The sequence below is a fragment of the Solanum lycopersicum genome, chromosome 11 (assembly GCF_036512215.1).
Source record: "Solanum lycopersicum chromosome 11, SLM_r2.1".
In the NCBI taxonomy this organism is placed as follows: Eukaryota; Viridiplantae; Streptophyta; class Magnoliopsida; order Solanales; family Solanaceae; genus Solanum; species Solanum lycopersicum.
The window spans coordinates 55,960,139-55,986,270 of record NC_090810.1 but is presented as its reverse complement, the minus strand read 5'-3'; the positions used below and the strand labels follow the sequence as shown (position 1 = coordinate 55,986,270).

The following is a 26,132-nucleotide window of genomic DNA, read 5'->3' as shown; positions in this document are numbered from 1 at the left end:
CCCATGACGGTCCGTCGTGGGATCCGTCGTCTCAGCCAATTTTTCCAGAAATAAAATCTGCTGCTCAATACGACTAAACAGGTCGTTACACTTTTCAATCAAGATCAATAAACACCATATGTAAGTTGTTCTTCCTCTTCCTCATTCTATACCTCTCCACTAGTCTTCGCACGAGGTGGATGATATCAGTAGTCGATCGCTCCGACATGATTCATAGAAATGAAATGAACACATTACTTTGCATTCCACCACCTAGATACAACACGATGTTCACATCTCCGCTATTACACCGTACTAATCAATTTCTCCCCTATCGTCTTTCTTCTGTCCCTCTTAATCTTCAACTCTATCACCAAAAATTTATTAAGATTTTTACTCACAATAAGACACAATTAACACATTTTCATACCATCCTTTGTAATAGAGAAACTTTCTCTCATTTTTTTAAATCGAATTCTTTTCTTTTTTTGCATACATTTTTATCAATAAAATTGATCGATCGTGTATGTTGCTATCTTTTTGATTTTTTTGACATTAACGAAGTTTTTGAGGTACCACTACTTTTTAATGGTTTAACTCGTTTTATATTTGGAAAATTAATCTACAACCTCGGAGTACTTGAGAGGCACAAGGGGTTAGGTGGACTCAGATAATTTTTTGATTAAAAAAATTGATGATGTGACCGAATTATAATTGCACACGTGTTAAAAATAGTTTTGCAAAATTATTTTAAAAAAATAATGACATGAATGGAACTTTTCTTTAACAATAATAGCATACATGAGCCAAACTTTTAAGTGATGTCATAGATGGACATTTTCTAAAAGTTTAATGGTATATTTGTTTTTTGATATCATTTGGTCTCAAAGAGTTTGATGCCAATAAAAAATTGAATTCCACTTTCCTAATTCATAAGCTTATGTATTTTTACTATTTTAAATGTCGTAAATAACACTATAGCTAATATTTATAGGATTTTGTATTCCTATTTTCTTTGATTTTATTTTTTCATAATGCATCTAGCTTCATTTAGGGTCTTTAGGTAACACTATAAATCTAAATTATTTCGTAATGTTTTAATATTTTGAAGAGATGTATTGTTGACTTCAACCATATTTATACTGTTTTTAAACTTTTCATAATTCTGATAATTTCATATATATAATTATACATTATATATTGATGTAATTATATTAGAAGCGTCATTCTCAAGTAAGCCATAGCTAGGGGTGTGCATCGATCGGTTTGGTTCGATTTTACATATAATCGCTTCGGTTTATCGGTTTTCGATTTTAAAATATGCTAACCCAAAAACAAACCAATAAGAAACTTTTTATTGGTTTATCGGTTTATTGATTTTTTGATATTATCGGTTCGGTTTCGGTTAACCCAATAAAAAAATGTCGATCAAATAATATATAATAGTACGTATGTTATAATTACATGTTACCAACTTACCGCCAAAACATAATTGAAAACTTTGAATGCTGATCAAATTACTAATATTCACAAACTTGCAAAAGCTATCGCCTACAATTACGAACTAGAATTAAAACTAAAATAAAATATTTCAATGAGACAATCTTGAACAGTTGTTTGATCCACCAGATAATCAACAAAGTTCTCACCAATTTCCTAACCAAAAAATCACATAGCCTGAAAAGCTAATATTGAATCTGTTTATGTATTAAATTATGCATATTTAATATTGAGGAAGGGTAAGTAGTAAATAAATATCGTCTTATTGGGTTATCGGTTTACCCAATAACCCAATAGGATAAACCGAAACCGACCCAATAACCCAAAAAATATTTTTTCTAAACCCATCAATAACCCAATAACCCAATAATAAAAACCCAATAATATTTTATCGGTTCGGTTTTTGCACACCCCTAGTCATAGCATGCGCGATTTAAATTGGACAACTTTCACATATAACAAATAAAAAATTTATATTTGTATGCTATAACAAAGTTTGCATAATTGCGCTTCATAGCAAACATAGAAACTGTATAATTCGCTATACATATACAGTTGAAGCAAAATGTATAAAAGAAGTGTATAAAACAAGAAAGAGAAAGACATTAGGGTAGAGAATTGTATAAAAATGAAGTGATTAAAACGAATTGTATTATTATAAGTGCATCCAACGATTATATACAATTTGAATTTGTATAAAATGAGAAAGAGAGAAAGACAAAAGAGACTTGACAAAGAACATACAATTGAATCGAATTGTATAAAACGAGAAAGAGAGAAATTAGATACAATTTGAAAATTGTATAAACGAGAAAGAGAGAAAGGCAAAAGAAGCTGGGCAAGGGAGTATTTTTATTGTATAATTATAAGTGTACAGGACAAAAATATATGTACTTGCATGTGTATATACAATTTTCTCACGCTTTAGACAAACAAAAACGCACTTTATACATTTCGCTTCTGTTTGTATAAGTGAGAAATGCGAGGGTGACAAGTGAGATTTGGGAGAGTGGCGAGCGAGATCTGGAAGAGGGGAGAGAGAGAAACAAAAATATATGTATTGATACAATTTTCTCTGCTTTATACAATTAGAAACAATTTTTATACATTTGTGTTTGTATAAAAAGTGAGGAAGCGAGCGAAAGATTGGAGGAGAGTGGCGCGCGAGATATTTGGGAAAGAGGCGTCTGACAATTTTTTGCAAACGTTTGCTATAGAGCACAATTAAATCAAACCGTAGCTACTCCATTTATTTTAGGTTATTAATTTACTATTATATACAATTTTCCCATTTAAATTTAGTCGCTCCAAGTTCTAATACAAGCTTTGAACATCGAACGTAAAACAAACAAAAAGAACTAAAATAAGTAAAATAAAAATTATGCTTATAATCAAATTTTAATTGTTCATCTTAATATTTATAAACAACATTGTTTATAAATAGTATTTGGTGAAATATGTTGCATTAAAGAGTAACTAAATGAGATACACCATTACATATTTATACCAAATAAAATTATAGAAAGAAGTCAAATATATCAAATTAACTTTTAATTACTCATCCACGTAGTTATAAATGTTATTCGATAAAAATAATAGTAGTCGATAATTCACATACATATATATATCAACAAATAAACAACACATGGTCCAAAATTATTTTTAAAAAATATTCTAAAACTATGGATGTGACATTAAATCATAGAATCTGTTTGGCTGCTAATCTTCCTTAGTGTCGGCACATTGATGAAAATAATTTAAAAAGTATAAAATAATATATATGAGTCAACTTATTTGATAACTTACAATAATATCATATATATATTTTTTCTATTTTAATTTATTTCATCTATTTAATGTGATATAAAATTTTAAAAAGTGAATTACTATAGTAATAATTTAAGTATAAAAAATATTTTTTTTACTTTTGTATTGATATTTTGTGTCATACTTTACTTAGACCAAAGAAAATATAATTAGAGTAAAAGATTAATGTATTGTCTTATTTTTTTAATTTATATAATGTATTGTCTTATTAATTATTGTTACTATTTTTTTTCTTTCTTATTTACTCTTCGACTTTTTTATCACTATATTTTTTCGTTATATTATTTTTAATATATTTTATTTGATTCGAGAATTCATAAAAATAATCTTTTTATTTTCAACAGATAAAAATAATATTATGTACACATCATTTTCTTCAGATTCCACTTTCATTCTCTTTTACGAATACACAAGCGCAACAATTCCTATAAGCAAAGTACATTGAAGATCATAATAACTCATTTAGTTGAGAATAAGTTATTCTACGATTAATTATTTCAATTTCATCTTCTGTGTAAATAAAAATAACACTATAGTTTTAAGGTAAATTATTTCATGATTTTATTTTACTGCTACCTACGATTTTCCATCTGTTTTAGGTCCTTCGTTACTCAAACTCATAACCTTTGAACTTAAAGTAAATGATGTTTACTATCCGAGGAAGCGGACATTTCTCCAAACTTATGTACACCATACGACTGACACGTGTCGTGTTTCCTGCAATGACAGCTCATAGCCAATTCACTTTTTTATTATTTTCCTATTTTACCCCTCCACAAGCTGGGGCCCACAGCAGCATTTGTTTCACGTGGCAGAATTATCATCAACTTGCATCTGAATGGTCACGTGATGTTCCACGTCATCATTGCGTCAACGGTAAGTGGGACCCACGGGATCACTTTGCCGAAAGCGTTACATAATTTTATTATTTTTTTAAAGAAAAAAAAATATTTTTATTTTTATTTTTTTGGCTTTTTTTGGACCAATAAGAGAAAAGCATAAAGGTTTGGGTTTTTTTTTATTTTAACATGTCATCTTTGCTTATGATATATAGAATCTTAATAGGTCACTATAAAAAAGTTATATTCCCCCTACAATAATAATGTTATGGAAAATGAGCTAAATTAGGATGGGTAGAAATGGAATATACTTATTTATTTGAAATAACATAGTACAAAAATTAATAATGTAATAAGGTGCGAGAGGCTGGTTATAAAGGGTTTGACGAGAAATATATGAGATTAATTCAGCTTATCAACGGTATGATTCATGATACGATTATGTGGAGGTCGAAGATTAAAAATACAATCCTTCTGTCCTTAATTACTTGTCCATTTTTCCTTTTTAGTTGTCTCTAATTACTTATCTATTTTGACAAATCAAGAAAGTACAAAATATTATAGCCTCAATCAGCTACATCAAAAAAGGTAAAACTTTTTGAAAAAATTAAATTTTGAAACCATTTACTTCATAAATAATAAGGATAAAATAGTAAAATTACTATGTTTATTATTACTTTCTTGATATGTCTGTCAATTAAAAATGGACAAATAATTAAAAAGAGAGTAACCATAGTAGATAGTCATAATTAATTTTGTATTTTTGTACTCTCAAATTCCTATTTCTATTTTTATTTATTGCTTCTTTAGCCTTTAGTTATTATACATTGTTATTACTATTCCCTTCTCCTTTACTTCTAGCAAGATTGTTATACTTTCATATCTTCTTCTCATACTTGTTTTGATATATTTCATCTGAGCCGAGGGTATATCAAAAATATTTTTTCTACTTTCAAAAGATAGAGCAGAGTTGTGTACACGCCACCCGCTCCAAATTCCACTTATGTGATTATATTTAATACTATGTTGTTATTGTTGTTGTTGTGGGGATAGTTCAGACTGTTTAAAAAGATATGTGCGAATGCATATAGTTAGGCAAATATATTGAATACACACAAATACACTATATTTTTACTATTATTATATGTGTGCATACAATATATTCCGCTACAGATATTATATATAAATATAATATATTTCACTATTATTATGTTTGCGGATAATATGCTCGATAGATGTTAGAAACCAAAATGTTGCTATATTTCATAATAAAGAAAAATCTCGCTACTTTTGGTGAATTTGGGCACAAATAGATAATCTTCCCCAAATGTTATTTAGACTCACACACACACATATATATATATATCAAAGAAAAGTCCAAATTGTTACAAAACCTACAAAATTGTTACAAAACCTACAAAATGATTTTATTTAGACTCATATATATATATATATATATAGACTATTCCTAAATGTTGTCTTTTGAAAAAGACTATTCACAATCACTTTCATTGTTAAAACCTTATTTGTGAAATGTGGTCCTATATTGTAGTATTTGTCAAATGATTAAACATGACTCTTTACATTACAAGTTGAATAAGAAACATAGCTTACAACAATTTTTTCATTGTTTTGTTTTCATATCTCTAAAACGTTTAAAAATAAAGATCTCTCGAAAAACTGTGTAGATTGAGAAAACTAGCCTTTCTATTATCAAGCGAACCTGAGCAATTTGCACTCGGAGCTTACCATGATCCGTTGTCAAGTATTAGAGTCGATATACAGAAATATATCATGCATTTATTGGTTTGATGTAAACATCGTGCATAGATAAGTGTTTTCTCAAGAAATTTACTCCCACTGTACACTACAAATTAGCATAATTAATATGACATCAACTAACACAAGCCAATCTTCTTTACTTTTCAATCTCATTGTTTCCAATGACTAAAATAAAATCAATAAATTTTTCGGGGTTTTTCCAGCTTAATTCACCTCAAGAACATAGAATACAATCCGTAAAATCTGGGTGAAAAAAAATGGGGTGCTCGGGGGAGGGGGGAATCTCGAACTCTACTACCTCTACCTCTTTTCGAACATCTACTGGGAACACAAAATTACTCTTCTGAGTTGTGAGTGATTTAACAAGGTTCTCCTCTTACCTCTACATCTTTTGCTCCTATATTTGCATCTTTTATCTATCAACTTTCTTATACATGTACAAGAACATATTCCCTAATCTCTTTTTCGTTGTTGTCCAATCACTGCAACTTGAAATTACCATTACAAGTTACAACTGTTTGTAGAAGAGAACGTAAGCTTGATCATGCAGCACCTTGCTTGTGGGGATGGCTGTGACAGACACATCATCGTAACGCAGCCACTTGCCACTTGGATGGCGGGCATCAGCAGTATAATGACCCTTTGAAGGGTCCCTCCCATGATGAGTGATCGTTGCAACTAGTTCATACTTCCTACCCTGTAGCAAGTAAATGGAAGTATATGCATTAATATCATCTTCAGGGAAAAGGTTTAGATTGATACATCTCCGATACTAATATACAACAACAATGCCTTAATCCCAAGGAAGTTGGGGTCAGCTGATCATATCGCTCCATTTTATGCTAATCTCAGACAAAAAATCCCAAGGAAGTTGGGGTCAGCTGATCATATCGCTCCATTTTATGCTAATCTCAGACAAATATTATTAAGTTATCTACAGAACCAGATTTTCAATTGCAGGTAAATATACATGGTAAGGCTTATACAACCCTAAAACATGTTTGGACACTAAAGGTGTTCATAGAAGACTAAAGAGGAGGAGCCTCATCAATAGGCCATAGTAGCTGAATGCTTAACTTTCAACCTCATTGGGCCTCGTGACATTTCACCATACAGAATGTTCCAAGCTGACACAGATTCCAACACAAAGAAAGAACAAGCCCAAACTACTATTAGTGAAGGTGAACTTACTAGTGAATAAAACCAAGTAATTTACCAAAATCAATTTAACTGAAATGTAGCTAAATCAAAGCCAATGTGGTCAGAATGTAATATTAACGTAACAATCGCAGTGCATTACCGGATTTTCAGGACAGCATGCAACCATGGGAATTAACAACATTTGAGAAGAGAGAGATAAATCTTACCTCAGTAGGAGAGTCAAGCAATTCACGACCAAACACAAGCTCCAAAGGAAAGTGCACGGGTTTGTGCAACTTGGTACTCCCTTCACTTCCATAGCTAAAGCGCATCAAATGCAACACCATTATATCAGAAAGCTCCAGAATCTTAACAGACTTGCTGGCACTGACTATCTCAGCCTGAGATATGATTAATTGAGAGAATCGTGAGACATGCTCTAAAATATTCACAAGATTTCCCATCTAAAAACATAATTATTTTTTATCAGCTATGTTGCTCGGACTCCCCAAAAGTGTTGTTGTACCAGTGTCAGATCCTCCAAAAATGCACTATTTTGGAGGATCCGACATGTACCTCTCGACAATTTTGTAAAGTCCGAGTAGTGTAGCTTGTCAATAATGTGAAATTGGCCGAGAAGTCTCATAAGCATAATTATTTTCTAGTTGACTTCTTCCAGAGTACGCACTACTGCAATATTGTGTTTTCTTAGTTGAAAGAGAACATTAATTTTCTCCTTAATTACTCTTTTTGGGTGAAAAAAAGTAAAAAAAAAAAGAAAATCCCAGACCCAAAGTATGATAATCTTGTGTACAAAAACAGTTGTATCCCACAGAATGACTACATACTAGTATACTTAATGATCTACCGGTCCAAAAGTTCACATAACATAATAGAGTACCTTTCCAGCTGCAGACGTTCGATATCCTTCAAGCGCCTCTGGTGCAGAAAACATCCGAAGTGCATCTTCTATGGAGCAAATAGGCTCTGGATAAATGTTAAGGTGGAGCAGAAGAAATGGTTGTACTGTTGCTGAGGCTTTGTTGCCTAGTTAAACAAATGAATAAAAGCTATTAGACAAATGTATAAGAGAGTCTTAAAAGGAAACAACCTATACGAACAAAAGAGAATAAGGAACAGAAGCTCTCCACAACAGCCATTTCATTCCGACCAACTGATGAAGGCTAAGCCCTTTGCAAATTCAAAATCTTAGCAGGTTCAAGTTTTGCCTAGTCCTTTTAAGTTATCTATTAGCTAGCTTAGTGAGAAAAGAGAAATATAAGCCAAATAAGATCTCAGCTTCAGCTGACACAACTCTTCCAATTTATGTCAGATAGTCTCGGTGTAGTCTTCATAACACCTAAGTTAGTATAGATTTGGAAAGATAAAAATAAATTCTCTAACTAACACAGGCAAAAAATGCCCTCCTTTAGGCATGGAGTAATATAATAGGAGAAAATAAGAAGTCGAAATTCTACAAATCCGAAAGTACAGGTGAATCAATGTTATCTGGATTAACAGAATACCAAATTTACTTCAGTGGTTAAAGACGAAAATACATTTGAATAACCTACCAACTGCTACAGAATTACATTGGGTCCTTTTCCAACACTCACCTTTGATCAATCATCCTAAACAATTGGGCTGCCTTTTTATACTACTAAAATCTTTTATGCATAAACATACAGCAATATGGATCTAGTAAAGCACACATAAATGATTCTTTTATGTTCTCGTACATTCTTGAAAAGTAGCCAGCTAGGACCTAGTTAGTATAGGCATACAAGGTAGTGACAGATCAAGATAGATCCAACAAATATCCTTATATAACTAAGCAAATATAAATAGATTCAAACAATATCCTGATATAACTATGCAAATATAAAGGCATTCAGTTTACCTTTAGCCTTCACTACACTCTTCAATTGACCTCCAAAAATTTTACTTAAACTTGATGGAACAAAGCTCTGTGTTCTAGTAACTGCAGTCCTATTCCTTGGGCCAACAGTCTCCCAATCATCATCCTCTTCCTCATCATCTGTTGATGAAACCAGAGAGGAGTTTCTCCCAATACCATCTGGTACTTGACCCTCTAATTTTAGCAATTCATCATGCATCTGATGCATCAGAAAACTGAGGAACTCCTGAACATCTTCCTGCCTGTAAGTAGCAAATCCACCATAACACTAACAAAAATGAAAAAAAAGATCTACACACAAATAAAACCAAGATACTAGTGGAAAATATAATGCATATTGCTATTGCAAGAAAAGACTGTGAAAAATGAGAGGAAGTAAAAAGAAAGTAAAGCCAGCATGAAACAAGATTATAATAGATGCAGTAAATTTTGGATTCTCACATAGCTTAGTGTTGACGGCATGTATAGCTACAAAAGTTGGTGATTGACAATGACGGAAATCTATCAAATGATGCCTTCCAAAAATAATTGACTGTGACACCTAAGAACCTATGATACTAGTGCATTGCAAAATATATTGCATATTGCTATTGCAAGAGACAAGATCCAGTTGACAAAGAAGGGAAAGTCTTTGGCATTGCTCAGAGCACCAAGGAATAGTCAAGTGATAAACAAGATATAGCCTATATACTTTCAGTAACATACCTAGGTCTGCCTGTCAAGCTATTGGCGACATCCGGAGTAAAGTTCTTTAGGACAGATTCAAACATTAGAGGTCGAAATGGCAGCCCAATTTCTGAAACAATTGTTTCCTTTTTCTTCATGCTTGAATCAATGTATATGCCGAAGTCAGAGATGAACTGAACAAAGGCATGCAAAGTTGGATACCCAGCCTGTAATAAGCAAAATCAAAACTCGAAATTTAAGTTTGTTATAGGTAGGGAAAAAAAGTTTAATAAGTAGGTTATCACCATACCTCTGTTATATCACGTGTTTTTAGTTCTTGCAGGAGATGAACAAAAGGAGAGCAAGAGAGAAGAGCCTGAAGAGTCGCATTAAGAAAGCATAAGTTCCCCAAGTTGACCAACCCTCGAGGTAACAAACTCCTGAAAACCACAGCACACCCATTTGATGATGCATTTAAAGATGTGTGTCTACCATTCACCAAGTTATAGTTTTTAAGTTGATTAGTTAAATGAACATCTTGCACACTGCTAGACAATTCAGAAACATTATCAGCTGGACACTGCAACAAGCTCGACTTTTCGGATGAATCATAAGCACTTCCGGCATTCACTGTTGGATGTAACACACTCCTATTGTAAGCAGGATTTGTAAAACTAGAACTACCATGTTCTTTTACAGTATTGCCAACCGACTTTATGGTTTTTCTTGTATTGCTATGACCCTCAGTGACATTCTCTCTATGAGCAAGCTCTGATGGCTGAAGTTTCTTAGAATGATCAAACTCTGTCAATTTTGTGTCAAAAATGCCCACAGATTTTAAAGTTGCAGAATCCAAAGAACCAAATGTGATCCCTACATCAGTTGTTGGTTGACTTTGCAAAGTTCTAATCTCATCTTCTGTAAATGACCCAAAGATCAACACCTGATGACAAAAGGAGTAGAAAAAAAATTAGGTAAACCATATACGCAGAACAGATGCAAGAAGCAATGTAACCAGAACACAAATTCTGCTAGTTTACAGGAGATGTACTAATAGCATCTGAGAAATTCATATCAAGTCAGTATCTAATAAACAAACTAGTGGATCCCACAAAAAAAAGAAAAAAAGGCAGAAGCCAGTAAACTGCTAACACAATCTACTCACACAAGTATGGTTTCAAAAAATTTAAGTTGGAAATATTGTCGAAATTGGGAAGTTGCTGTTTCAAGAGAGATGATGCATTGGTAGTTGAGGAATTTTCAGAATAGAAACTAACTTTTACCTAATCTACGAACAAATCTGAAGAGATGAAAGGGGAAAGGAGAATAGAGGGATATAGAATGGACAAAACAATTTTGTAATCCAGGCTTAATAGAACATAAAAAACGAGAAATGCCTTTCTACCCTGTTCACATCCTAATTCCTCCAGAAAGCACAAAAACTAAATATCAATAAAAACATATGTTCATATCTAGAATGAAGATTGCCCTGCTACCCAATTCTAAACGTTTTTAAACAAGCCTAGTTGTCCAAATATATAATGAACTAATGAAGTATTCAGCAAATTGTAGAAGATTTTCTTAGAGTTATTTATCCAAAACAATAATAGCTTGTCACCTAAAATAATCATAAACCTAATTAACAATAAAAAAGAAAATCTCCATCTTACAGAAAAAGAGAACAACCATTAAGTTAATCTAATTTATAATACAATTGGTTGGTTATGTCCATAGTGTATATGCCAGCAGCAAACCAGCTCATTATCACCTATCTTACCAATGCAAGAGCCTGCGTTCATTTTGCATTGAGAACTTTGCTCTTTAATGGCACATTAGCTAATGAGTAATGAGTTCTTGCAATGTAATTTCACCAGAAGACATACACACATGTTCTCCTCTCCTCTAATTAACAGAAGCCTTGTTCTTTGATATTACACAGCTCTGGGCGGTTTTCTTTGTCCCAGCTTGGCTAATCATATTCCTGCATAGACTTCTTTATCTCTTTACCCTTACTGTTCTCAAGGATTTGATTGAATTGTCTGCCCACCACCAACAGCGCTTATGTCATGGGGAACTGATGGCCTTTTCTTTAATAAGGTAAAGTTAATTGATAAGGTACCAAGACAGTACAAAATGGTACAGAACTTATACAGAGACCAAAAAAGTAGTCTACTACACTTCACTTCCTAATGCATCCAAAAAATCCACGTACAGATTCAATTAGGAACTCACGACTAGAAAAATGGCCTTTTGGGGCTATTCTGAAGTACCAGTGCAAAGAAGCTAAGTTGGTTGGTGAGCCTAGTGACAAGATACAAAAACCAGGGACCATGAATAAAGAGAGAAAAGAAGCTTTCCAATGAGCTTATGTCATAGAGGAACTCAAGACCTTTTTCTTAAATAAAGTAAAAGTTAATTGATAAGGTACCAAGACAGTACAAAATGGTAAAAGCTCATACAGAGACTAAACAAGCAGCCTACTAAACTTCCCTTCCTACCGAATCCAACAGCTCCATCTACTGATTCCCTAGGGAACTCATGACTAGGAAAATGGCCTTTCTTGGGCTATTCGGAAGGGATAACAAAACGAAGCCCAAGTAGGTTGGTGAGCCTAGTGATAGAGATTAGAGACAGCAACTGAGGAGAACCATGAATAAAGGGAGAAAAGAAGCTTTCCAATGAACTTACGTCTTTTGCTTTCCTTTTCCCTTTTCCCTTTTCACTTTTGAATGGAGGTTGGCATCATTTCCTTGCCAGAATGTAGCACATATTAACACATCTCTGTGTCCCTGGTCCAAGTTGAATCTTTTTTTTCTCTTTTTGCTTTTATTTTTTGTTTTCCCCCTTCTTCTTCTTTTTTTATGACAGTGGTGTCCAAACCAACTTGGTGCACATTTAACTAATCCACTGGGCAGCCTGCTATAGCACACAAACAGATGAGTAGTCTAAACAAGTTCACCCTAGATTTTTAAAATTACCACCATTTCTCTATCACCATGAAGCTATCATAAAGGAACCCAGGTCACACAAACAAGTCTTCTCCATTAAATCCTCCCACCTCATTTTTGTGTTTAATTTTTTCTAAATTTTGAAGAGGGTTGTCCTAATCAGATTGCACATCCCTAATCAATCCATTCGACAGCCTGCTACAGCGGGAATTCAAAAAAGGGATAACCATCTCTTTTCTTTTCTTTCCTTTTAAGTGATGTGTTAACATCATTTTCTAGCTATTCAAGATCTCCTACTCAATAACACCAAGTACAACCCTATCAAACCCAAAAGAAAATCAGGAAAAAAATATCTTTTTCCATCTTTCTTCTATGAGTTAACATCATTCTCCTAGCTACTCAAACAACACCAAACTACAGCGCAGAACTCATCCAACAGAAGTTAAGGTTTATAATCATTGTACTAAAAAAAGCATAAATTTCCCAATTCCAGATAAAACCCTGCAAAAGGGTTGGAAAATCACACAGCAAAAATGTAGGGTTTTGAGTACCTTTTGATCATTCATCTTGGAAGATTGACAACTCCTTCAAAGTAAACCCATAGTTGATGCAATCAGAGACGCAAGTAATCCGTATTGAGGACTGAATCTGGTGAAGCAGAGACATGCAAAAATGAGTAGAACTGAGCAAAACAACAATTTCAGACATGAAAATACAGAGAAAACAGTAATGAAGCTCACACAGAGAGAGGGGATTTGGGGTTTAATGGGGTTGGCGAGAGCTTTTAGGGTTTGGCCCTCCCAGGAAGACAGTGGAGGGGGTAGAGTGAGGGGTGGGGGTGGGGGGTGAGGGGTTGTAAGAGATGCAAATTTTTTTGAGCAAAAAGGGGAAAATGACAGAAGGGAGAGAGGCATATAAAAAATGATTGGGGTTAAAGGAATGTAGTTTTGGTAAGTTGGTATAAGAATAAACTTTAGGTGAAAAAAATAGGGATAATGCACAAGTACCCCTCAATCTATGCCCGAAATCTCAGAGACACACTTATACTATACTAAGGTCCTATTATCCCTGAACTTATTTTATAAGTAATTTTCTACCCCTTTTTAGCTTACGTGGCACTGGTTTGGGAAAAAAAGTCAACCATCATTGGGCCCACAAGATAGTGCCACGTAGGCCGAAAAGGGGTAAAAAATTATTAATAAAATAAGTTTAGGGGTAATAGGACTTTAGTATAGTATAAGTGTGTCTCTGAGATTTCGGGCATAGGTTGAGGGGTACTTGGGCATTATCCCAAAAAAATAATTACCTTTTGTATTGGTAAGTTGAAATAAGAACATGTTATAAATAAAAAAATAAAAAATAATAATTATACCTATACCGATGTGTGTTTATTAGTGTAACTACTTGAAATAGGTCTTGATTCTACTTCAGCACGAGAAATGCACGAAAGTACAAAAAAATACAAAAGTTTGAAAGGTACTTGTGTCTTAAATTGATAACATTGATAGATAAAGAAAGTTGATTGTTAAAGTATTACAAGAGGAATGAAAGTTTAATGCAGTAGTTTCAAACAATCAAGATCTTGAATAAATAGAGTTGCGCAACAATAATGATTTGACATTGCATAACTGTCAGCATGTACAAAAAATGTGACTGTCACTGTAACATTCTGAAAATTCTATAACGTAGACAAGAGCCTCACCTATTAAATAATATCTAAAATGATGTTTCCAGACCTAGACTAAATTAATAAACTTAATATAGAAGTATTAGAGCCTAAATGTAAAAGGACGACCATGACTTCCGGAACTAGTGAAATTGAACTAGTAAATGTCCTTAGGTCTTGTGAAGGTTTGGGAGTGTCGTATGAAGTCTAAAACTTGTAAAAATACTTTAAATAGGTAAAATAATGTATATAGGGTCAAAACGTCCAGGTCCGACCCTCTCCCCCCCCCCCTCCCCTCCAAGGACCACCCTAGGGGTCCTTGAGGAGGACCCAAAGATTGGCCAACAAGTTGCCTAAGGCATCAGGCTGTTTCACTTACTAAACAGTCAAGTTTGAGGGGTCTTTTGGATATTTTAGGGGAGGGTTATATATTGATTTTAAATAAGTTTGACTCCACAATTTTCCACTCAAAATCAAATTCCCAAATCAAAATCCTAAAGTTCCTCCTTCTCTCTACATTCTCTCCTTACTCAACCTCCATTGAAGAAGCTTTGAAGCTTGAAGAAGAAGACCAAATTCCCAAGTTTTCTACTCAAATTGGTGGCTAAAGTCTTGGTTAAGGTATGTTTTCTTTCACTCTTGGGATTCCTTTCCCCAAGAGGTCCTTTCAAAGAGTTTTTCAAACTTCCCAAAACTAGCGGTTTTCTCTACACATTGTGTCTTCTTTGAAAAACGAAATTAAGAATCAATTGTGGTGAATTGTGGTCAATTAATGTTGTTTAAGTATATATTGATGGTTAATCTTGTTATTCACTCAAGATTTCCATGGACCCATGTTCTTTCCCAATTTCATGAAAACCTTGAATTAATATGGTGAATTGTGAAGGTGAATGAATATGTTGTTTGACTACATTGATGTTAATTATGTAATTGCTTCTCGAATTACCTTGTTTTGTGTATTGATTATGCATTCTTGGGTGATTAAAGTATGAAGTCCCATGAAGAGCAAGAAGGTATGAATGTTGGTTCTTTCTTGAACTTAATTATGTTAGATGAATTACTTGGTTAGTAATAATGTTGTAGTTAATGTGTTGTTTGATGACAAGGTTACCTCATCCTTAACCCTATAATCTTGAATTAGCTATGAAGTATGAATGTATGTTATGTTAGGTTTATTATATGATTGAACGGTAATTCTTATGATTATAATGAATTGTTAAAGTGAAAGGTTTACTCACTTGCTAGTGTTTCTAAAGTGAATGGATTGGTTTCACTTATGATCACCTATAAGCTATTATGATGAGATGGTTACATAAGGGTCTAGTAGAGGCTAATGTGAACCTAATTGATGACTAAAGATGATTACTAAATAGAGTAGATGCTTAGCACCGAAAGGGCATGTAAATGAGATGGGGGTCTCACGTTTAGTCAGTCCGACTTCCCACATGTGTTTTCCCACGTTTAGCAAGTCCGGATTCCCAGTGTATGTTGTCTCATAGATGGAAACCCCCATGTTTAGTAAGTAAGGGTTTCTAGTAACAATCTTATTGACCCTTAACTATGTACTCACATAGGACTCTAGCTTAGTGGACCCAACTAGATAGCTATATACGAAAGGTTACACCTTAGGCAAGTGTTAACCCTCTCTTTTCAGTGTGGGAGTAGAACACCAAATTCCATGTAGCTCACATGGTCTAATGTCAGTTATTGTAACTTCTTTCACTAATGTAAAAGTAAAGGAATAAAGGAAGTGTGTTAACTCTTACTAAAGCTATCTACATAGTGTGAGGGAGGGTATGAGACTTTTCTTACACATTGCACTTGTGGGATCCTAAGGAATGGTTCTAGTAGTGTTATTTTATGATTAAGTTGATTATGTGTTATGTGTGTCAAGTTATATATGATCTTTACGAGTATGACAAGTTGTGATGGAGTAGGAGATTATAAATGCATGTAAGAAATAGGTTGCTTAATGTGATACCTAGCTTAGACTAGGATTATTGGGTTCTATTCTTGGCATTGCACAAATATTTCTTGGGTTGTCAACATGTTGGGTTGATACCATGTTGGGTTGGCTTATAATACTTACTTTTTGTGTATATTACATTTACTTGGTAAAACACATATTTTGACTAAAATGTCATTTTATGCATGTATTGATGAACTTTATGCATAGGAGCCATACTTAGTACATGTGATTTGTACTAACCGATACTCTCTTTACTTTTCCTATAGGTTCGGGCCATTGAAGAGCATTCAAGGCCATTTGCGAGGAAGACTTGGATCTTTTCCCAAGTTGTTGGTGAGCCCTCAAGTCTAAGGATGATTCCACTTTTCTAACTTTCTTTGTATTGACTATGTCTAAGATAATTGTTCTTTCGTTATCTTTGAGACTTTGTTGCAAGCCTATATGAGGCATATCTTAATAGTGTAAGGGCTATTGCCCAAATCTTATACTTCTATTATAGATGGTTTATGTATGAGACAATATTAGACTACTTTAGTTAATTGATTATATTATTGAATGAGAAGTCTATGTATACTTCATTGTAACACTTCAAAAATTCAAGATGTGTTCTAGAGCCTAACATAAGTGTCCTAAGGTTTATACACTATTTTAGGGTCTGTTTTAATGAATATAAGTCATTTAGAAAGTCTAGAAACCAAAACGTCCAAGAACATCCATAACGTATGGAAACTAGTTCAATGAGGTGCTAGCGTACCTTAACCTATTTGACTAGCGTTTAAAGTCGAAAAATGATGAAAATTGGTGGAAGGGTGTCTAACATGTGTTTAAGTTGATTTATAGTCGAAACATCCGGGTACGACTCCCCAAGGACCAACCAAAGGCCCATGAGGAGGACCCTTGCATTTTGGGGTCAAAGACTGCCTGGTAGTGTGCACCCACGAAGGGAAACGACGGAGCGTGTGTGGATCAACGGGACGTCGATGCCATCCGTACACCAATACTTAGCCAAATCCTTGAAGGGACTCTTTGAACAGATGTGCATCATGAAGGGGGTAGGAGTCATCGACTCACAGACGGACCGTTGGTAGAGGTCTCGTCTGTGAGGGCCTCACTATTTTGCACATTTTTAATTAGTTAAAATTAATTAGTTAGAGGGTTAGTTAATTAGTTGGGGGATTGGGGAGGTCTAAGTAACACCCTATATAAAGTCCTAACCTAATTAAGACTAATTTAAACTCTCATGACTCACAAAAACCAAATTTTATTCCTTCTCTCTTCTTTCTCTCTCTAGTGAAGAACTCCATTAAAGACCAAGATAGGGGAGGGTTTAAGGGGCTGCAAAGAGTCAAGTTTCACCATCAATTAGTAAGGTATGTGATCTCTTTCACCTTTGAGACTTCTTTCCTCAAAGGGTTCCATCAAATTGATTTCAAAAGTTGAGTTTTCAAGTGGGTTTCATCCAATCTCAAATTGATGTTATGAATTGATTGGTTTATAATTTCTTTTGGATATTATGAATAGATAACGTGTATTCTAACTTAATTATGATATATCTTGATGGTTTAGTCTAGTTTGTAGAAGATGACCTTTACCCTTTAACCCTAGGTAATGATCTTGATATGAATTATGTTATATTGGTTCAATTGACTTGGTTATTGGTTCTATTACTACTAGATGATGTTGTTATACTAATTATGAATGAATTAGGGTTAGTCCTTTCATGCTAGTTCTTGAGAAGTGATCTAGGTTGTGAAGTATATTGTGAGTTTGACCTAAGTATCTTGTCTTAAGCTATATATGAACTAGTATTGAATTGTGATGTAGTGATTCTTTTAGCCGTGTTATCATGTTGATAATTGAATTATGATGATGTTATACCTTAATTGGGTTGAAGTAAGGGTTGATGGTAAGAGCTTGATGATGAATTATGAAGGAGACTTGGTAAGTTTTGACTATGATTTGTGAGGTGTTGGCTTAAGATGTAAATGTTATAAGGATGGTGAATGATTTACCAATGTGCCTTATCATGATGTGAAAATGTTAATGTGTTAACCTCACCTATATGAATTGTAATGAAAGGACAATACTCGTGCAATTATTATTGAGCTATGATGATGTTTATACAAGGGTTAGACCCTAGACCTACAATAAGCTATAATGATTAATAAAGACATTTCAAAAGGGACTCTAGCTTAGCACCGAGTGAACTAGAGTGAGGAGTGTCATTTCCCACATAGGGAAGGTAGGATCACTAATGTACTCTTGAGATTGGACACTACAATGCATGTAGTATAAAAAGGGTCCCAACTATATCTCCTAGTTTTTGAACTATGTTGACCCCATATGAATACTAGCTAGTGGATCCACGTAGTTGCTATGTTCATGATTTGTACTACCTTGGAAAGTAGTCCGCCTTCTTTCAGTGTAGGGTTCCATGACACCGGATTCCATATTAGCTCATGTGGTCTATGTCAGTTAGGGCAAGATGTTCCCAAAAGGTAAAATGAATTAAAGGAATGAACTTTAATTAAGATAACCTAAGGGGTTTAGCTTAGTCTAGGTAAGAGTATGAGACTCTACCTAAACATTGCATTAGTTAGCCTTGAGGGAAGTCTTAGGAGAATATTCTTATGTATGAATATACTTATGATGGTATATGATATGTGTATGAAGAACTTGCACATCGTTGATACTATATGTTGATTAGTTTCACTTATGAATATGTATTGGTCTACATTGTTAAAGTAAGACGACATGTACTCTTAAATGCTACTCTATGTGAAGCAGGATGCTAGTCAAGATTCTTGTTGGTTTACTTGATTGAGTAAGGTTATGGGGCTTTGCTTGGTCATTGCACTTGTTGACTTGATAGGTTCATGGACTTGTCTTGCTTTGGGTGTTGAAATGTACTCTTATTCATGATTATTGCTATTATGACTTGATGATAGAGTGACTTGACTATATATTCAATTATATGATATGCATGTTGACTTGACTAGACTTGACGTCGTTGTTCTTGTGATGTACATGCCTATGACTTAATGAACATGGTCTATTGGTTGGTATGGTCATGTTGAATGTGCATAAATGTTTTTAATGAAAAGTGCATACTTATTGAAATGTCTCTTTTCTTAGCATGATTTCAAAGTATGTGTGCATATGGTCTCATATTAGTACAAGTGATGTACTAACCCCATTTCTTCCTTTTCCCTAATATTTTAGGTTTGGGTGGTTGAAGGGCTTTTGGAGACGACTTTGAGAAAGACTTGGAATTCTTGATCATCCAAGTTGGGTAGGTCCTCACTTTCCGAGAACAATGCCAATATCAAGGTATGAAGTTGTTTTAGTATTATGACTCTTATGTTTCTTTCCTTTCATTTGAGTACTAAACATTGTTGAACTATATGTGGTCTTATTTTATTGATGTATGGGCTAGACCCAATTTAATATATTCTTGTTATATGGTCATGAGATGAGACGACTATATTGAGATTATGTTATATTTTATATATCTATATGCGATAAAAGTAGAAAACTAAGTAATCTTTCTATATGAGGGTCTATGTATACTCGATATATATATACACACTACACTTGCTTAAAATACCTAATAATAAATCCAAATTTTGTATTTTTCATCCACAAAATTCCCAAATACCAAAATTTTTGATCTCTCATTCTCCAATTCACAATTCTCATCTGAAGCGACAGCTTCGAGATTTACAAAATTGATCTGAAATCTTCTTAGTTATCGACTTTGTAATCTCCATCTCTGATTCCTTCGTCCTCCGTGGATTGCTAACCCTTTGTCACCACCTCAAGGTACATCGATGTGTTCTGATTCTTTTGTCTTGAATGTGATTGGATGATAATGATTGTTTTTCGTATGAGTAATGAAATTGTGATACATGAGGAATGTAGTGTGTTGTAGTTTGCTGAGCGAGTTGTATTCTGTGCATTGTGTGTTGTTCTAAGCCCTAATTGCATTAGATTATCAGCATATAGATGGTGGTCCTTTCTCCTATGTAGTCTCATATGGTTAGGGTACTGAAAAAAGTTCCCATCATTTTGCATTTTGAGGCAGAAAATCCCGAATAAATTATATGCTTCCGAGGCACTCAGGAACAACTCTTTTTCAGCTGATATATGCTGACCATGTAAAAGTGTGTTTGTTGGATGGTCAAAACTTCGCTAAATGAAATGACATTGCAATCTAAATCATAGAGCACAAAATTTTTCATGTCCATCATGGAAGCTGAAGCAATGGCTCGAGATCGATTTAATACATAGATTTTCTGGCCTCCTACTAGCATAATGAGCCTTCCATCACTAGTTAAGAGCAAGACAACGTTGCTCGGGACAACAAGACTTTTCTTGTTTGCAGTCCACACTGCTGTCTCTTAGGCATTACCTGAAGGAAGTTTGTTACTTTACTCATAAAAGTAGACATAAAATACACATTCAACAAATTTTCTCTATGAACTACTAAGCCCCATACAGATTACATGATCTTTGAAAACATTAGCTTGTTAACCTTTAGTCATAGGATCAGCTATCATCATAGTGTACTACTGATATGTTCAAAAACTCACATCTTTCTTCTTAACATAGTCTCTAACCATCAAATAGTATTTTATGTTAATGTGCTTCGTTAGGCCTCATAGCATGCTATAAATTAAACTTTCATTCTGAATGTTGTAACAATGATTTTCTTAACACTTCTCCATAACACAACACCTCTACAAGAAGAAAATTTACCACATCCTTGTATACACCCATTGTCATTTCCTCCACTTATAGCTAGTTTTTCAATCTATTAATGATTAGTTTGCTTTAGTAATTTTATTCAATAGCGTCGTGATTTGTCAACAAATTCGCACATCTAAGAAAAATGAGACAATGTTGAAATCAAAATTGTTGCGCTGGGTCTTGGCCTCTGCATCTCTAGTGCTAGTAGTATGTGGCTAGTAATTAATTATGACTAGTGTTATGTCATCCCTTTTCTCTCTATATATATGTAAAGAGATACCCTATAGCTAAATATATGTAATTAATTCAGGCTACTTTACTCTGAAACCTGCATGTTGTTTGTTCCTTAAGGTGAATCCCGTGTAGCTAAGCACTACTTCTCTTAATGCTCTCTTTTGTGAAAATTCAAGTTAAGTGTCAGTAAGGTCTACATTCATGTAGGTTAATTGTTAAATACCATATAACTTACTTTTTTTTATTTAGATTTTTCCAGCTCATATTGTTCATGTTGTTTGTTAGAATTCAACTTTTGGTTACTGTATTTTTAGTTCCGTTTCCTGCATTCTGTTTTGCTCAAGTTTAATTTCCTTTTCTTTTTTGTCTAAATCACATGTTTAAGCTTGTTCATATGTTTAGTTGTATAGATTAAAATATTGATATCATGGAATGAACTAGCTTAATTTGAAGTTGGCTTTATTTTCCACAGAATCGAGAGAATTTAAACGTTTGTTATCATTAGTTGCTTCTCATTTCAACTCGAATATGTTTGAAAAAGGTAAATCAGGCACTGTTCAGAGACTGTTTTCCTGTCCAAACAATAAGCATCTCTTTGTTTTCTAATGGGCCACTTTGATTTTAATTTTAAGAAGTAAAACTAGTAGGAGTCTTTAGACTTTTGCTTAAAATTTCTTCTCCTACTGTAATGGATTATCTTCTGTTTATATCTCCAAATCTGTTGATTTTGATAGTGAATTTCAAGTAATTTCCAGTAGTTTTCTTCCAGGATCTTATTCTATCTTGGTCTATATTTAGCCTATTCCTATAACATTTTTCCTAGAGATTCTCACTACTTTGCTTCACAATAAATAAACTGATGAAATCTCACTCCCTCTTTCTGACCACTATGAGTTAGTTCACCTATAGGTTAGAAGAAACTATATAAGCAGTTAGTTTTGAAGAACAAAAAATGCGAAATACGGTTCGTAGTCGATTAGTTACTGAACAATGTCATGATGAAGAAGTACGACCCTACATTCAACAATTAATGAAAACTCAGAGTTGCTCCCAAGTCCAAACATCTGAGGATACCAATTCTATTGACGTTGCTGAGCTGAATAATGAGCCATGTTATTTTTTTAAACTTGAATTTATAGATTATCTTCATAATAAGATCTAGATACATGAGAATGTATCTATTACTATTTTGCATTTTGCACTATTAACTTGATTGTTGCATTGTACTTATTCTTTCCCTAAAAACTGTCACAAGTGAGTTTTGAATTTATTTCAGGTCCTTCAAAGACAAGTAAAGTTCGTTGACCTACTTTATTAAAAGATGTATGGAATCTACCACCTAAAAAAGTTGTTGTGTCATTTAATAGTCGTAATCAGTCAATCGGAAAAGAGGGACGAAAACTGGTTAGCTTTCTAGGGATAGTTGCTAGAACTCCAGATTTGACACCGTCAAATACAAATGATTGGAGAGTGTTCATGACGAAGAAAAGACAATATTGGTGAAATTTGTGAAGGTATAAAATTATTGTTCTTAACAAGTATCATTGTTTTTTTATACATGATATTATCTTGTTAACTTTTGTCTATCTTTTCAGAAAAAGTTCTCTATTCCAATATGTGGAGAAGAGTTCGTGAAAAAGTCAATAGGGAAAAAATGGAGGGACTATAAATGTGACTTGAAGGCGATGTATGTGACCAAATATAAGACCAAAGATGCCTTGATGAAAAATAGACCAGCTCACATACCAAGGGATCAATGGAATAGTCTCGTTTCGTATTGGCTTTCTGAAAAAGCACATGTTAGCGCTTCTTATATCTGGTTTGTTTTATTATTTGGATGTTATTATCTATATTTTGGTGAACATTACTTTTCTCCTTTTGATTATGTATGATGAATGAAACAGGTTAAAAATAAAGAAGATCTCAATTCTTTTTCCCGAACTTCTTAGATGAATCTTTTATCGCTTAGTGAAAAAGTTAAATTATGCACTTATCATCATCAGGGATGAAATCTTTATTTGTTATGCAGATTCTTCATAGTTCTTTTACTTGTTCTTTCAAAGAACTTAAGTGTTGTTATACTAGCAGGAACTGATGTTTTATTTCTCATCCTAGAAGCGTAGTCAAACAAAAGAATCAGTAGAGCTAACCAAAAAATGGCTCACACGGGTGGATCCAAAATCATAGCAACCTTGATGAATGAACAGGTATAAATGCATACATTACTTACTGTAAGATATTACAATTCGTTTGGGTCATGCCCAATTTATTTGCATCAATTTAACTTTATAGGCTATAGATGGAATAGAGCCCACATGTGCAAAAATCTAAATATTAATTAATACAAAGCTTAGAGATGTAGACCATTGGATGAGGAATCTTCAAATGTTGTTGTAAGATTTGTTATACATTTTTACCTTTCAATTGCGAAAATATCAACTTGGAAATTGATTGGGAAAAAATGCTTCCAAAGTTAAAATATGAGGAATTGGTGAATTGTCACTAACCTGTTGAAGCTTTTAAGTTTCATTATACTGATTTTTTACTTTTTCACATGATTAAAAATCATAAACTTATTTATTATCAGGACTTGATGAAAGAGAAGTTGAGTAATGATGAGATACTTGAGGAACAATCTCATGACAGTGTTGCCTGGGAAGGAGATGTATATTCTCAAGTGTTGGGAAAAGAAAAAAGTGGTTTTTCAATAGCTGATGCTAGTGAACACAACGATTCCTTCCAAAAAATTGTAGGCCATATATCAGGGAATGAAATATATGTCATAGCTTGTGTGATTTTTTCAGTAATCTTGAATTTTTTTATCATAGATTAGAGGTGTCATAGGATAGGCAAAACCTTCCCTATCAGGGATGTAGTTCAAGGGTCTATTTACAAATATATTTCCTTGATATACTAAATTTTGAGGCTATTGCCTTTGATATGTCACATTGTAGTCCTTCTAGGTAACACTAGGCCTGTGGTTTTCTCTGCAAAATCATGTCTGTAAGTGTTCAAGATGCTATGTCCTGTGGGTTTCGTTTGATTTTCTAAGTTCTATTTATTGTATGTTGGAAGTTTGGATTTTGATAGTCATGTGTCTGTTGGAGGAGGAGGGGATGGCTCGTTCAAGTTGTTGTATGGATTGTTTTTCTCTGCATATCATGCTTAATATAATCTTGATGCTATGGCTTGTGGAAAACATAACAGTAAACACCTAGCTATGGTTGTCCAGAAGATTACACTAAATTGAGACTTTACTGATGGAACTCGTTATGCTTTATTATTCATTTTATTGGGATCACACAACTCAAACTTTGTACTTGTCATTCAGATTTGCGATATGAAAGAGATTACTTACGAAAGTGATTATTCTGAATAACACTTTAGATTAGTTTCTTGTCGTAGGGCAATCTCTTTTACCATACAAGAGCGCATATCAACTATTTTATCTTTTGGTAAGTCCTCCTTCATTGTTCTTTCTTTGATTGTATTTTTTATCCAGACTCTTTGTTGGCTGGAAATATAGATGAACAATTACTTTAAAATCTGAGGAAGAATTCAACTTCTTCATAGACTTCTCTCATTGCTCTTTAGAACTTCACCATTCATGCTCTCTGTGTTTTATTCATACTGTTTATTTTAGTAGATTTCTAATTTGATTGACTTATTTTTCTCCTTTGTTTCTGGAAGCACAACAACCTTCTCCTCAGATATCAATATGAGTTGGTTCTACTAAAGATCATCTGGATATTACATATGATCGTGACTCAATTTTCTTGTTTTTTCATTGCTAAACACATTTTTTAAATGTGTTTTGGCAACTTGACCACAATCTTATAGATGATTCATATTTGTTTTTACCACGAGAAGACAAGAAAGTGGATGAATTAAGTTTTGTTTAAATGAATTGACGTGGTTTGAATTTGGTAATTGTTCTATTACTATATCGGTATTGATTTCTCTGGTTATACATATGAATTAAGGTTAATCAATGGTCAATTATAATTCCCACTAAAATAGGTCTCGTTTATCGACAATTATAATTTATAAATATGAAATCTTTATTGGCAATAGTTATTGCTGCTAAATAAATGCCGCTAAAACCTTTAGCGACACTAGATGCAATGAGATTATATTAAATACCGCTAAAGGTTTTTGTGGCAATAAAAATTGCAGCTAAAAAGAAAATTAAATGCCACTAAAAGTCTCTTTTGTTGTAGTGATACTATGTGTATGTAGAGGTCTATGTAAACCTCCAAGTAGAAGTAATGAAAACATTTAAATTTTCTGCTAAATTTGACCTATGAATGTAATAATGTAAGCTAAGATGCTAGTCTTAGTCCTCAAAGAGGACTTGCCGGTTACGTCTAGCGGGTTTTCCCGAATGTGACATTCATAGGTAAAGTTTTAAATTTTCCGCATTTTTCTCTACTTATGATATGCAATAATGTATGCTAAGGGCTAGTCTAAAGCCTCACCAAGGACAAAGACTCCGGTTACGTATAGGGGATGCTCCCCGATCGTGGCAGTCACCATTTACAAAATTTGTGACCATCAACCAAGAAATGTGACTGTCAGCACTTACGAGGAGCGTGACTATGAGCGACTTATCAAGAACGTGACAGTTAACAACTTGTCGCTTCATTAGACCACTTTCATGTTAAAATAAAAAAAAGAATTATTTATATCTACGGCAATGTGTGTGTATCACCGCAATTACTTGAAATAGGTCTTGATTTTACTTCAGCACAAAAAATGCATAGAAGTACTAAAAAAATGAGCTCGAAAGGGTACTGGTGTCTTAAATAAATAAAATTGATAGATGGAAAAAGTTGATTGTTGAAGTATTGAAAGAGGAATGAAAATTAAATGGAGTAATTTAAAACAATCAAGATTTTGAATAAATAGAGTTGTG

The 26,132-nt window shown here is 33.6% G+C and overlaps 1 protein-coding gene and 2 long non-coding RNA genes across 7 annotated transcripts; 2 read left to right on the top strand and 1 right to left on the bottom strand.

Moving 5' to 3' along the window:
- Nucleotides 1-6,044: 6,044 nt before the first annotated feature.
- Nucleotides 6,045-13,532, bottom strand: LOC101266480 (ubiquitin carboxyl-terminal hydrolase 24-like). 2 transcript variants are annotated; one of them, XM_010314952.4, is made up of 8 exons: nt 13,340-13,532; nt 13,151-13,247; nt 9,962-10,594; nt 9,691-9,878; nt 8,968-9,227; nt 7,969-8,114; nt 7,295-7,468; nt 6,045-6,624 (listed from the first exon to the last, which is right to left on the bottom strand). In XM_010314952.4, exons 2-8 carry the CDS (start codon nt 13,163-13,165, stop codon nt 6,436-6,438), a joined length of 1,605 nt encoding a protein of 534 aa, XP_010313254.1. In that variant the 5' UTR covers nt 13,166-13,247; nt 13,340-13,532; the 3' UTR covers nt 6,045-6,435. The 2 variants fall into 2 exon arrangements, with proteins under 2 accessions (XP_010313254.1, XP_025883944.1); XM_026028159.2 differs by having other exon boundaries at nt 13,151-13,532.
- A 6,311-nt stretch (nt 13,533-19,843) lies between these two features.
- On the top strand, nt 19,844-24,463 carry LOC104644751 (uncharacterized). Of its 4 annotated transcripts, none has more exons than XR_738607.4 (5): nt 19,844-20,056; nt 22,494-22,731; nt 22,813-23,016; nt 23,333-23,424; nt 23,805-24,463. It is a non-coding gene; the product is annotated as an uncharacterized lncRNA (long non-coding RNA). The 4 variants fall into 4 exon arrangements; XR_738605.4 differs by having other exon boundaries at nt 23,306-23,424; XR_011212297.1 differs by having other exon boundaries at nt 22,813-23,036.
- A 71-nt stretch (nt 24,464-24,534) lies between these two features.
- LOC138339512 (uncharacterized) lies at nt 24,535-25,141 on the top strand. Its single transcript, XR_011212298.1, has 2 exons — nt 24,535-24,672; nt 24,908-25,141. It is a non-coding gene; the product is annotated as an uncharacterized lncRNA (long non-coding RNA).
- Nucleotides 25,142-26,132: the final 991 nt, after the last annotated feature.

Bases quoted from the DNA above. Each gene is read 5' to 3' on its own strand.
- LOC101266480 (XM_026028159.2), bottom strand. The intron at 9,228-9,690 runs GTATGTTACTGA...TGCTACTTACAG, and splicing joins AGCTTGACAGGCAGACCTAG to GCAGGAAGATGTTCAGGAGT. The intron at 6,625-7,294 runs GTAAGATTTATC...TACTTGCTACAG, and splicing joins TGCTTGACTCTCCTACTGAG to GGTAGGAAGTATGAACTAGT.